The sequence below is a fragment of the Erpetoichthys calabaricus genome, chromosome 2 (genome assembly GCF_900747795.2).
Source record: "Erpetoichthys calabaricus chromosome 2, fErpCal1.3, whole genome shotgun sequence".
NCBI lineage: Eukaryota > Metazoa > Chordata > Cladistia > Polypteriformes > Polypteridae > Erpetoichthys > Erpetoichthys calabaricus.
In genome coordinates this window covers 32,242,000-32,254,603 of record NC_041395.2, presented here as the reverse complement: position 1 = coordinate 32,254,603, position 12,604 = coordinate 32,242,000, and the positions used below count along the sequence as shown (strand labels likewise).

Genomic DNA, 12,604 nt, shown 5'->3' with positions numbered 1-12,604 from the left:
TTGTTAACACTGCTAATCGCAATCAGATAAATGGAATAATTTACCAAGTAGTGTAGTAGGCAGCAAAATTTTTGATGCCTTTTTGTCTTTTCCTATGACAGTAGAAATTGAAACACAATTTTCACCTCAAGGACCTGTGCATTTCATTACTGTTCATAGACACCCTATTATAATATAGGATATAATAAAGTGTAAATGTTTAATTAGTCTATGGAAGAAAATAGTATTTTTTTGTTTGCAAATTATCCTCCTATAAAAACATATTGTTTCTTTGGCTTAAATTGCAGAAAACATATTTTAGAGAGAATGCATGAAGGTATTTATGAAGCTGGCTGCTGTATGAGTGTGGGCTGTGAAAATCAACATTCATACCAGAATGGAGAAAATGGATTGCATAGGTTGACTGTAATTTATAACTTGTAATTTACATTTTCCATTGTTCCATTCCTTTTCTTGCCAATTAAAGTCAAAACCTATTCTAGTACAAATCAGTGCTGGACAGGATGCCAGTTTGTGACGGGCACACTCACACACACATGCATTTTATATACTGAAACCAACATAAAGTTGCTATTCACCTTGTGTATACTTGGAAAGTAGGGGCAAACTAAAATAATTGGGGAAAGTCATCATTGTCCATGGAGCATGCTCCAAGAATTTGCAGATCATCACTTACATTTCTTTCAGGAGGTGTTCACTGTGGGCTTAATTGCATTAATAATAATAATAATAATAATAATATATCATTCTCATCTGCATTTTGGTCCTGGACTGCGTTTTGGTATGTGCTTATGAATCTTCTTCTTCTTCTTTCAGCTGCTCCCGTTAGGGGTTGCCACAGCGGATCATCTTCTTCCATATCTTTCTGTCCTCTCCATCTTGTTCTGTTACCCCCATCACCTGCATGTCCTCTCTCACCACATCCATAAACCTTCTCTTAGGCCTTCCTCTTTTCCTCTTCCCTGGCAGCTCTATTCTTAGCATCCTTCTCCTAATATACACAGCATCTCTCCTCTGCACATGTCCAAACCAATGCAATCTCGCCTCTCTGACTTTGTCCCTTATTTCCCCTTGGGATTAATAAAGTATCTATCTATCTATCTATCTATCTATCTATCTATCTATCTATCTATCTATCTATCTATCTATCTATCTATCTATCTATCTATCTATCTATCTATCTATCTATCTATCTATCTATCTATCTATCTATCTATCTTGTCTCCCAACCGTCCAACTTGATCTGACCCTCTAATGTACTCATTTCTAATCCTGTCCATCCTCGTCACACCCAGTGCAAACTCTGCTACCTCCAGCTCTGTCTCCTACTTTCTGGTCAGTACCACCGTCTCTAACCCATATAACATAGCTGATCTCACTACCGTCCTGTAGACCTTCCCTTTCACACTTGCTGATACCCATCTGTCACAAATCACTCCTGCCACTCTTCTCCACCCATTCCACCCTGCCTGCACTCTCTTTTTCACCTCTCTTCCACAATCCCTACTATTAAGTACTGTTGATCCCAAGTATTTAAACTCATCCACCTTCGCCAACTCTACTCCCTGCATCCTCACCATTCCACTGACCTCCCTCTCATTTACACACATGTATTCTGAATGTTTACCATTTATCATTTGCAACTGGCAGATTCTAGCAGGTATGGATTTTCAGGACATAACTGTTTTTAAGACACACTTCCTTAGCAAGGTAAGCAGTACTCTTAAAGATCTCAGCAATTCTTCAAAGCCACTCCATACCAGCCTACCTATCGAGGGCCATTAGCACTCCCACCACTCGATTCAACAACAGTTTTTAATCACCTGTTACAAGGCTACTCAACAGCCATTCATATTGACAACTGCATGAATGTTTCTTGCTTTGTATGATGTTGTATTTGTTGTAAACTTGTTTTGAAACAGGTTTTAACCTTTTCAAATATGTTTTGTTCCAATTTTCCACTTTTAAATATTCTTGCTTAATTTTAGCATTTTGTTTCTGATGTACCATTTTGTTGTTGCCAACATTATTGTGTATCTGCTTTAAATGTCTGCAAGTGTATGCACTGTTTGTGTTTAGTGTCATGTATTTTGAGTGCTGTTGTCTGTAATTTTAGAGCACCTTGTCCAGGGTTAGTGTTCGCCTTGTGCCTGATGCTTCTGGGACAGACTCTAGCCCCTGTAAAACATTATTAGACAAAGCCGATACAAGAGATGAGAGAATTGATGGACCTTTGTAACAGTGTTTATCATGCTAGGATTGTGAATTGAACACCACCATATCAATTAATAGAATTTAACAGAATACCATCAGGCAGCTGTACTTAATGTTATTTAAGTAAAAGCTGAAATAATATTATGGGTCAATAGCAGATATTTCATTAAAAAAACATACCCTTTCTGTACTAATATGCCTTTCAGGAAAGTTGATTCCAGTGTCTTCTGTCGTCAGCTTAGAGTCAGACTCTGATCCGTTTTCCATCACTGTTATTTTAGGGTCTGCATTCCAAAGCCTATGAGTTTCCTCAATGAGTGCCTTTTCCATTATCTCTGGTTCTTGACATTTTGTTTTATTTTTCCATTCTCTTGACAGATCCTGTTCTTGGTGGTCAGTCATTTGCAGCCTTTCCTTTACCCATAAATTAGCCTTGTCTTCTGATACCCTGATAAGCTTGAGCTCCACTTCATTTCCCATTCTTTCACTTTCACTTCTACAATCTGTCTCTTGAACACCCAGCCTTAAACTGTTGCCCCTATTTTCCTTTTCTCTGTTATTTACTACCCAGTCCTTTGAGCCGTCTGGCTCCCAACTCACATTTTCAATGCTTTCTTCTTTCCTCCCCATTTCCCTCATATTTTCCATGCAAATTTCATTTGGCCTTCGCCTTTCATTCTCATCTCTATTTTGTTTCACTTCATGCACAAGATCTTCTTGCTGTCCACCTTCTTTCTTCAGGACAGACTCAGATCGCAGTTGCTCCAGCTCTTTGGTCAGCTGATCGACCCTCTGCTTAAGCAATCTCTTTTCATGTACAACCTTCGATTTCTCAGCATTGGCATGGCACCACTTTTCCCGCCACTTGGCTGTGCAGTCTGCCCACCAGTGAACGCTCTTCTCCAGCTGGCATACCAGAGCTTGACAACGGCGTAACTCCTCGAGGGAACAGGATGAGTTGCTCCCATTGCGGTTTCCTTCTCGCAGTCCCTCCTCTCTCACTTGTTCATTAGGCTGGGAATACTTTGTGACACCAGATGGCCTGTGGCTCATTGATCTACAACGGATGAAGAAAACCCAAAACTTACTAACACATACAAATTATTCATGTTTTGCATTTATTAATGTATTGAATGCAAAATTCTGTCTTGCTAGCTGCTGTGCTTCAGGCTTACTCTGCAGGGCCCTGTTTTGCCATTTATTTTTTAAAACTTAGCAGCCTAATTTTAAATCAGGAAGCATGAATGAGGTGCTACCTGCTGTTGGCAAAAATGTAACAGAATAAGTCGTAATATTAAACAATACATAAAATCTGCTTCTGATCCAGTACATACAGCTAATTAACAGAAATGGAAATTAAGTTAGGCTTTATTTACTCATATTTGATGCACCAGAAACACTGGCAGGAGCCCAGAAAACTTATTTTAGAATAACATTAATGAATTCTTACTAGAATTTAAAGAAACTCTGCACAATTCCATACAAAGAAATTTTTTTTTTTTTCTATTTTTAGGTAACATAAAACACAGTTTTCCCATAGAATGCATTTACTTCAATAAACAGGTTAATCACAGAAACCCAGTTTCTAAAGTGACATGTAAACCCTTATTGCAGATAGATATACTGGGATATTCTGCAGATAGATATACTGGGATATTCTGCAGATAGATATACTGGGATATTCTGCAGATAGATATACTGGGATATTCGTCTCTGAGAAACCAGGTTGACACATTTAGGTTTGTCCACAAGTAACCTAATTATGTGGCCATATAAACCCTTAAAAGAGAAGGCCTTAGGGCTCGTTTATACTTGACGCTCAGAACACGTACGCGCACGTATCATGGCTGCCACGCGTTCCCAGCATTAATTTGATGTGTCCTCTGAGCAGGTCCTCAGAAATTAAAGCGACGCATGCGCAAGTTGCAGTACCAGCAAAAAGTAGTAGGGCACAGTGTGATAAAAGTTGGAATGTGATGTCAGAGTCTCTGTTTACTATCTACATGTGACAGAAGCCTCCATGCGGATCCTATGAAATCGATGTGCGTGCTTCGATGTTTGATGAATGGTTCGATGTGGTGAAGCAAAATGCCGACATACAGATGCATTCTGGGTGATTTTATATTTACGCGTCGCATAATCCCGATTGTAATGACACGATACATTTTAAAAGTCTCACATACCATCTTGAGTGCCGTCTTTTTTTTTGCAACTTCACAACAGCAACATAATGTACAGCACTGTATTTGAGCCACAGAGAAACAAAATTAAGGACATGGTGAAAAGGTCTATTTTGTAATTAAAGTGGAAATTTCGTCTTTAATCTCGAAATGTCCACTTTAACCTCGTAGTTTATCATTAAAGCAGACCGTTGTAAATGTCAACCCAGTTTTAAATCGCTACGAGCTTCTTGGACCTGACAGCAGTGGCAAGCAGCAATAGATCACCACACAGAACACAATAAATGTATGATATTCCAACTCTCTGCAAATTTAGAATCTTTAGATTATAGATTTATAGATTTATACATCAAGGGCCTTTTGAATCAGAAGAAAAGAGCCTTTAAAGACGGTGATCAGCATGAGCTCAAGCGCATGCAGAAGGAACTCCGAGTCCAGCTCAGGGCGGCGAAGGAGCAGTACAGGAGAAAGCTGGAGCAGAAGTTGCAGAACAACAGCATGAAGGAAGTGTGGGATGGGATGAAGATCATCACTGGCTGCAGCTCGAAGCGGGGTACCACCATTGAGAGAGACGTGAAGAGAGCAAACCAAATGAACATCTTCTTTAACAGGTTTGACCACCCTAACCCACTCTCACCTCGGAGTACTGCACTCTCTACACATCCTTCTGCTGATACCAACATAGGAGAGACATCCCCACCCACAATTACAGCAGCGCAAGTGAGCAGAGAGCTGAGGAAACTTCGTGCCAGCAAAACAGCAGGTCCAGATGGAGTATCGCCACGACTGCTGAAGGTCTGTGCATCAGAGCTAGGGGGTCCTCTACAGCGCATCTTCAACCTGAGCCTGGAACAGGGGAAAGTCCCGAGGCTTTGGAAAACATCTTGCATCACCCCAGTCCCAAAGGTATCACGTCCTGGTGAGCTGAATGACTTTCGGCCTGTCGCTCTAACATCACATGTGATGAAGACCATGGAGCGGCTGCTGCTTCACCACCTGAGGCCACAGGTCCAACATGCCCTCGACCCTCTGCAGTTCGCATACCAGGAGAAGGTGGGAGCGGAAGATGCCATCATCTATATGCTACATCGATCCCTCTCCCACTTGGACAAAGGCAGTGGCGCTGTAAGAATTATGTTTCTAGACTTCTCTAGCGCCTTCAACACCATCCAACCTCTGCTCCTTAGGGACAAGCTGACAGAGATGGGAGTAGATTCATACCTGGTGGCATGGATCGTGGACTATCTTACAAACAGACCTCAGTATGTGCGTCTCGGGAATTGCAGATCTGACACTGTGGTCAGCAACACAGGAGCGCCGCAGGGGACTGTACTTTCTCCGGTCCTATTCAGCCTATATACATCGGACTTCCAATATAACTCGGAGTCCTGCCACGTGCAAAAGTTTGCTGACAACACTGCTATCGTGGGCTGCATCAGGAGTGGGCAGGAGGAGGAGTATAGAAACCTCATCAAGGACTTTGTTAAATGGTGCGACTTAAACCACCTACAACTGAACACCAGCAAAACCAAGGAACTGGTGGTGGATTTTAGGAGACCCAGGCCTCTCATGGACCCCGTGATCATCAGAGGTGACTGTGTGCAGAGGGTGCAGACCTATAAATACCTGGGAGTGCAGATGGACGATAAATTGGACTGGACTGCCAATACTGATTCTCTGTGCAAGAAAGGACAGAGCCGCCTGTACTTCCTTAGAAGACTGGCATCCTTCAACATCTGCAGTAAGATGCTGCAGATGTTCTATCAGATGGTTGTGGCGAGTGCCCTCTTCTACGCAGTGGTGTGCTGGGGAGGCAGCATTAAGAAGAAGGATGCCTCACGCCTGGACAAACTGGTGAGGAAGGCAGGCTCTATTGTTGGCATAGAGCTGGACGGTTTGACATCCATAGCAGAGCAACGGGCACTCAGCAGGCTCCTATCAATTATGGAGAATCCACTACATCCATTAAACAGTGTCATCTCCAGACAAAGGAGCAGTTTCAGCGACAGACTGCTGTCACTGTCCTGCTCCACTGACAGACTGAGAAGATCATTCCTCCCCCAAACTATGCGACTCTTCAATTCCACCAGAGGGGGTAAACGTTGAACATTATTCAAGTTATTGTCTGCTTTTTACCTGCATTTTTTATTACTCTTTAATTTTATATTTTTTTGCTGCTGGAGTATGTGAATTTCCCCCTGGGATTAATAAAGTATCTATCTATCTATCTATCTATCTATCTATCTATCTATCTATCTATCTATCTATCTATCTATCTATCTATCTATCTATCTATCTATCTATCTATCTATCTATCTATCTATCTATCTACTTTCATGATGAAATGCATTAAAGTATGTATGTTACATTTTACAGATAAATCTTAAATTTCATTTAAATAATGAATACTATTAATAATTACACACATGGGGGTGACACGGTGGTGGAGCGGTAGCATTGCTGGCTCGCAGGGAGTCATGTCGCTGGTATTCCCTGCTTGGAGTTTGCATGTTTCCCTGCTGGGTTCCACACTGTGCTCCGGTTTCCTTCAAAAGATATGCAGATTTGGGGATTTGGTGATGCTAAAATGACTCCAGTGTATGTGAGTGCGATGAGCTGAGACCCCATCCAGGGATTGTTTCTGCCTCGTGCCCAATGCTTGCTGGAATGGACACACCCCTGAATTGATCAATTTAATCATTAAATATCCTTTTCAGAGCTATTGCGGTAAGGTGTCATCAGAATTTAATGGATGTTCCAGGAAATTTACAACACAGCAAAGCCAAACCTGTTCTCACCCTGATGATATCTCGCATTGACACCTGCTGGATTCCTCCAGATTTACGTAAAGTAAAAACAGTAAAACGCTTGTGTAGCAGGAGAGTCCGCTGCAGCATGCGTCGCGTTGCATGAAGAATAAAGCCGGCCTTAGGGATTGTTTATACTTCACACTCAGAACGCGTATGCACATGTATCATGGCTGCCACGCGTTCCCAGCGTTCATTTGATGCATCCTCTGAGCAGGTCCTCAGAAATTATTAGCGCAACATATGCGCAAGTTGCAGTACCAGCAAAAAGTCTGGGGGGATGAGCAGTGTGATAAAGTTGGAATATGATGTCAGAGTCTCTGTTTACTATCTACATGTGACAGAAAGCCTCTATGCGGATCCTATGGGATCGTTGTGTGTGCTTCAATGTTTGATGAATGGTTCGATGTGGTGAAGCAAAATGCCGACATACAGATGCATTTGTGGTGCTTTTGTATTCAAGTGTCGCATATTACCGATCGTAATGACACGATACATTTTAAAAGTCTCACATACCATCTTCTGTGACATCTTTTTTTTTTTTTTTTTTGCAACTTCACAACAGCAACATAATGTACAGCACTGTATTTGAGCCACAGAGAAAAAAAATTAAGGACATGGTGAAAAGGTCTATTTTGTAATTAAAGTGGAAATTTCGGCTTTAATCTCGAAATGTTCACTTTAACATCTTAGTTTACTTTTATCATTAAAGCAGACCGTCGTAAACGTCATCCCAGTTTTTAATTGCTGTGAGCTTCTTGGACTTCCTCCTGACCTGACAGCAGCAGAAAGCAGGAATAGATCACCAACAGAACACATTAAATGTATGATATTCCAACTCTCTGCAAATTTAGAATCTTTACATTTATACTCAATATCACTTTCATGATGAAATGCATTAAAGTATGTATGTAACATTTTGCAGATAAATCTTTACTTTCGTTTAAATAATGAATACTGATAATAATTACACACATGGGGATGACATGGTGGCAGAGCAGTAGCACTGCTGCCTTGCAGGGAGTCACGTCGCTGGTATTCTCTGCCTGGAGTTTACATGTTTTCCTGCTGGGTTTCCTGCTGGGTTTCCACACTGTGCTCCAGTTTCCTTCCAAAGATATGCAGATTTGGTGACTCTAAAATAACTCCAGTGTATGTGACAGTCTGTATTCACCTTGCGATGAGCTGATGCCCTGTCTAGGGATTGTTTCTGTCTCGTGCCCAATGCAAGCTGGAATGGGCACATCCCTGGATTGATGGATTCAATCATTAAACATCCTTTTCAGAGATATTGCGGCAAGGTGTCATCGGAATTTAATGTAAGTTCCAGGAAATCTCACAACACAGTGAAGCCGAACCTGTTCTCACCGTGATAATATCTCGCACTGCCACCTGGTGGATTCTTCCAGATTACGTAAAGTACGCACGCAAGTATAAACAGTAAAACGCTTGTGTAGCAGGAGAGTCCGCAGCATCATGCGTCGCGTTGCGTGAAATATAAAGCCAGCCTAAGGGGTGTGTGGGGCCTAAGGCAGACCAACACTATGTGGGGCCAGTTACGCCAAATGCTGTTACTGGTATGTGTGGACTATATAAACTTGCGTGCAAATGTAATAAAAATAATGTTAACATACACCAGATTTTCTCATTTCTCAGTATTCAGCTAAATTTTTCCAAGATAACACGTGGACTTTATCAAAATATAACTGGAGAATATAACCTGAGAAATCCGCTCGAACGGGACACGCGGACCTCAAAAGCAGGGCCCCCTTAAGTGCGGGGCCTGGGGCGGTCGCCCCACTTGCCACCCTGAAATGCCGCTCTTGACGCATAACCAGCAGTTTGCTTTTGCTTTACGCATGCATCCAGCAGTCATAAGTAGAAAACAGTGGAAGCGTTCACAAAGATGTGTTTTCTGATCCAAATGCTGAGGCAAGCACATAATTCCTTTTCCTAGTCTGTTTTAGTATTTAAAAAATTGCTGAATTTATGTCGGTGAGCTGAATGTACAGTGCTAAACTCAGCAGCACAATCTCAGGGGGTCACGCAGTAAAAGTAAAATGCATTATGTAGTTCTTGTTTATTGAAGCAAAAATGTCTTATTTTATTGTAGTTATTATAATCCCATCAGAACCAAGTGTAAGGCAAGAAGCACACATATTGCAACCCTGCTCCTTTGCATGGCTTATTTCCATAGCCAAGCAGAATAGAGTGTGCTGTGTGCAATTCTGTAACAGAAACATGTTAATAAAATGTCAGTTTACTTTGCTGTTTGGTCTAGAAATGTTGAAACAATGTGATCGGGTGATGCAGCAGCCAGTGTTAATACTGACAGTCTTCGGGGGCTCATGTCGGGAATGTAGAAATGGAAGGGATGTTATTTGCTCCACAATACATGACAGACTAAATGTATTTACAAAACACAAGGAAATGATCATAGACTCCATGCTTGTATTGGAAATAATGGTCTGACGATGATAATGTTTTACTATTTTCTGTACAGTATAGTGTTTGTCAAAGGAGAATTTCATAAATGGATTTTTTTCATGTAACTGGGGGTTTTTAAGAAATCAGAATTGTACCTTAAGTGGGTTACTTACCTTATCCCGGTTTTGTGTGTGCACGTAGAAGCACTATCTATCTATCTATCTATCTATCTATCTATCTATCTATCTATCTATCTATCTATCTATCTATCTATCTATCTATCTATCTATCTATCTATCTATCTAATAGAGTTATGTAGGATACAACAAGATCCTTCCAGTTCAGCAAAATTAATCGACACACTGATAAAGAAGTGTAGGAAATCATAACAAATATATCAATAGATAATCCCATCAAGTTCAGCATTATTCCAAACAGTGTTTCAAGACAATTAGGAATGATTGTAAATCTGAAACGGATAGAAAAACGAAAAGTTCTACCCAAAATGGTCTTAGGCAACATCCACACTACAACATTTTCATTTGAAGACACAGAACACAACAAGTTCTGGTGGCTCTGAGGCTAGGGATCTGCAGTGGCAATTGGAAGGTTGCCGGTTTGAATCCCGTAAACGCCAATAGGGACTCTGCTCTTTTGGGCCCTTGAGCAAGGCCCTTAACCTGCAATTGCTGAGCGCTTTGAGTAGTGAGAAAAGCGCTATATAAATGCAAAGAATTATTATTAAGTTTTATTTCTGTAGCACATTTTCACACAAACAGTGTAGTTCAAAGAAACAGTTACACGCAACGAAAATCAAATAAAAGTTAGATAAGAATAATGATGTACAAATACATAGTTTACAATAAATAAATAATGTACACTTACATAAGATAGATATAAAAGTAAGTGAAACTGAATCCTTAATGAGGAGATCATGGGTTCACTTCCCAGGTCCTGTGTGGTAACACTTTGCGTAGTGAGAAATGTGCTATATAAATGTAAAGAATTATTATTATCATCATTCAATAATAATAATAATAATAATATATAGATTTGTCTCTAAATGACTTTAATCCCATTCTACTCTATCAAATGCTTTTCCTGCTTCCAGAGGCAATAAGACTTGTGGAAGCCGAGATACTGTACAGAGGTGTATAAATAAATAGATGTCTGCATTATGATGTGTATAGAGATGTAATATATAACATTCCTTAAATATTTAGCTATTATTTTATGTTGACTAAATTTGATTCCATTGGTGTTATTAATCTCTACAATTCAATTCACATTTGTATTTGTAGAGCTAAAATTTTATTAGCCTTTTTCTCTATGGTTATAATAAAAATAATATAATGATATATATAATAATATAGTGCCTTGAGCATGGGAAAGGCGCTATATAAATAAAATGTATTATTAATAAGATTAATTGCTTCATTTCTCTTCATTTCTCTTTCTGTCAGAAGACCAGATTTTATTTTAATGACAACCATTTTATACACAATATCAATAGAAATGTTTGCATATTTTATCAATCTTTGAAATACCAGTAAATAATTCTAATGTCCTTCTACTTGTATTTTGCAATTTTATTTGCATGGCATACATTTAAATTAACTTGTTCCCTTAAAGTTGACTTTCAGTTTTTCTCATAGTGGCCCCACAGACATATCAGCATTAATAAAAAAATCAGTTTGTAAGGAAGTATACACCCCCTAAAATTATAATTAGTTGAGTCATTAGTGTTTTAAAAATCCAAAATAATACAGAAATGGTCCAAGATAACAATTGGACCATGTCTAAAAAATTAAGAAACACATTTTTTCAGTAAAATAGAAAATTTGTGGATAGATGTGATGTCCTATTTAAAAAATAAAAAAAGAATATCGCTTCAAATAAAAGCAGAGAAATCTTTACAGGTTCATGAGGTTATGATGCTTCATGAAGAATAAGATTATTGGAACAGTTTGGATAATGGCATGACAGATGTTTTTGACCTGTCTACAAAAAGAGTTCCATTTTCACAAACCTGTTTACCTAGAGCTGTGTCATGGAGCCGCTGGAGCCTGTCCCAGCAAGCACTGGGCACAAGGCAGGAGCAACCCCTGGACAGGGCCCAGAATAAAAAGGGGTTCATACACAATTTAAATTGTGAAGCTCAGTTTTAATGTACAGACACAAATTCACCTCTATAGAAAGCTTTGGTTTTATGTAATTTTCATGTTAACTGTCATTCAAGGATCTTTCAGCATTTAACTTCTTTGGAGTTACGTACAGCTCTAGGTGTAGTGTGTCTGCAGCTTCTATTAATGACTGTTTAAACCGGGTACTTTTCTTAACAGCTGCATTCCTTAGACTCAATTGTGACCTTTGAAAAAATGTATACAGTTGCCAGAATAGCTTTTCTTCCACTAAATAAGAGAAGATGTTCACTTTTTCTAAGTTTTTAAACTCTACCTATTTTGTGTTTTGAAAGTTAAACCTTTAATACCTGCCATCGTCCTCACAAGTATTTATTATTAAATATTAGCACATTACCAAAGCTCATATCTAAAAAATCCCAAAATATTTATTCATCCCTTGAGTCAAAATTAGTCAACAAAGGCTAAATGACTTGAATAAGACATAAAATAGCTGCATTACCTTTGAATATGGGAAATTCAACAGTCCTTTCACTTTCTCTGGGCTGCAACGGCTGAGTCAACTGATTGCATAAGGAAGCCCTGACAGACCTGCTTTGTGGGCGGTTTGTTTTCTGGTCAGGTGGAGAATGTCAGCAGGTGTGTAATGTGACACGAAGTGTGTGTGTGTGTGTGTGTGTGTGTGTCTCTTCTGCTTGGCACATGTACAGCCCTTGATATTATACAACAGATAGATACAGAAAGTATATTAAAAAGTGCAAAACCAGTGACATGATTAATATTATTTTATTTGAAAATTCAAAATGTATTAATCTGTATGTAAACTTTTATTAAG

At 39.5% G+C, this 12,604-nt stretch overlaps 1 protein-coding gene across 1 annotated transcript in view; it reads right to left on the bottom strand.

Moving 5' to 3' along the window:
• The window catches only part of LOC114645735 (coiled-coil domain-containing protein 102A-like), a 41,396-nt gene extending 29,017 nt beyond the window's left edge, over positions 1-12,379 (bottom strand). The window contains exons 1-2 of the mRNA XM_028793561.2: positions 12,272-12,379; positions 2,395-3,271 (exon numbers count right to left, since the gene is read on the bottom strand). Coding sequence (XP_028649394.1) covers positions 2,395-3,267 — 873 coding nt within the window. The 5' untranslated portion in view covers positions 3,268-3,271; positions 12,272-12,379. The remainder of the gene's footprint in view (positions 1-2,394; positions 3,272-12,271) is intronic.
• Positions 12,380-12,604: the final 225 nt, after the last annotated feature.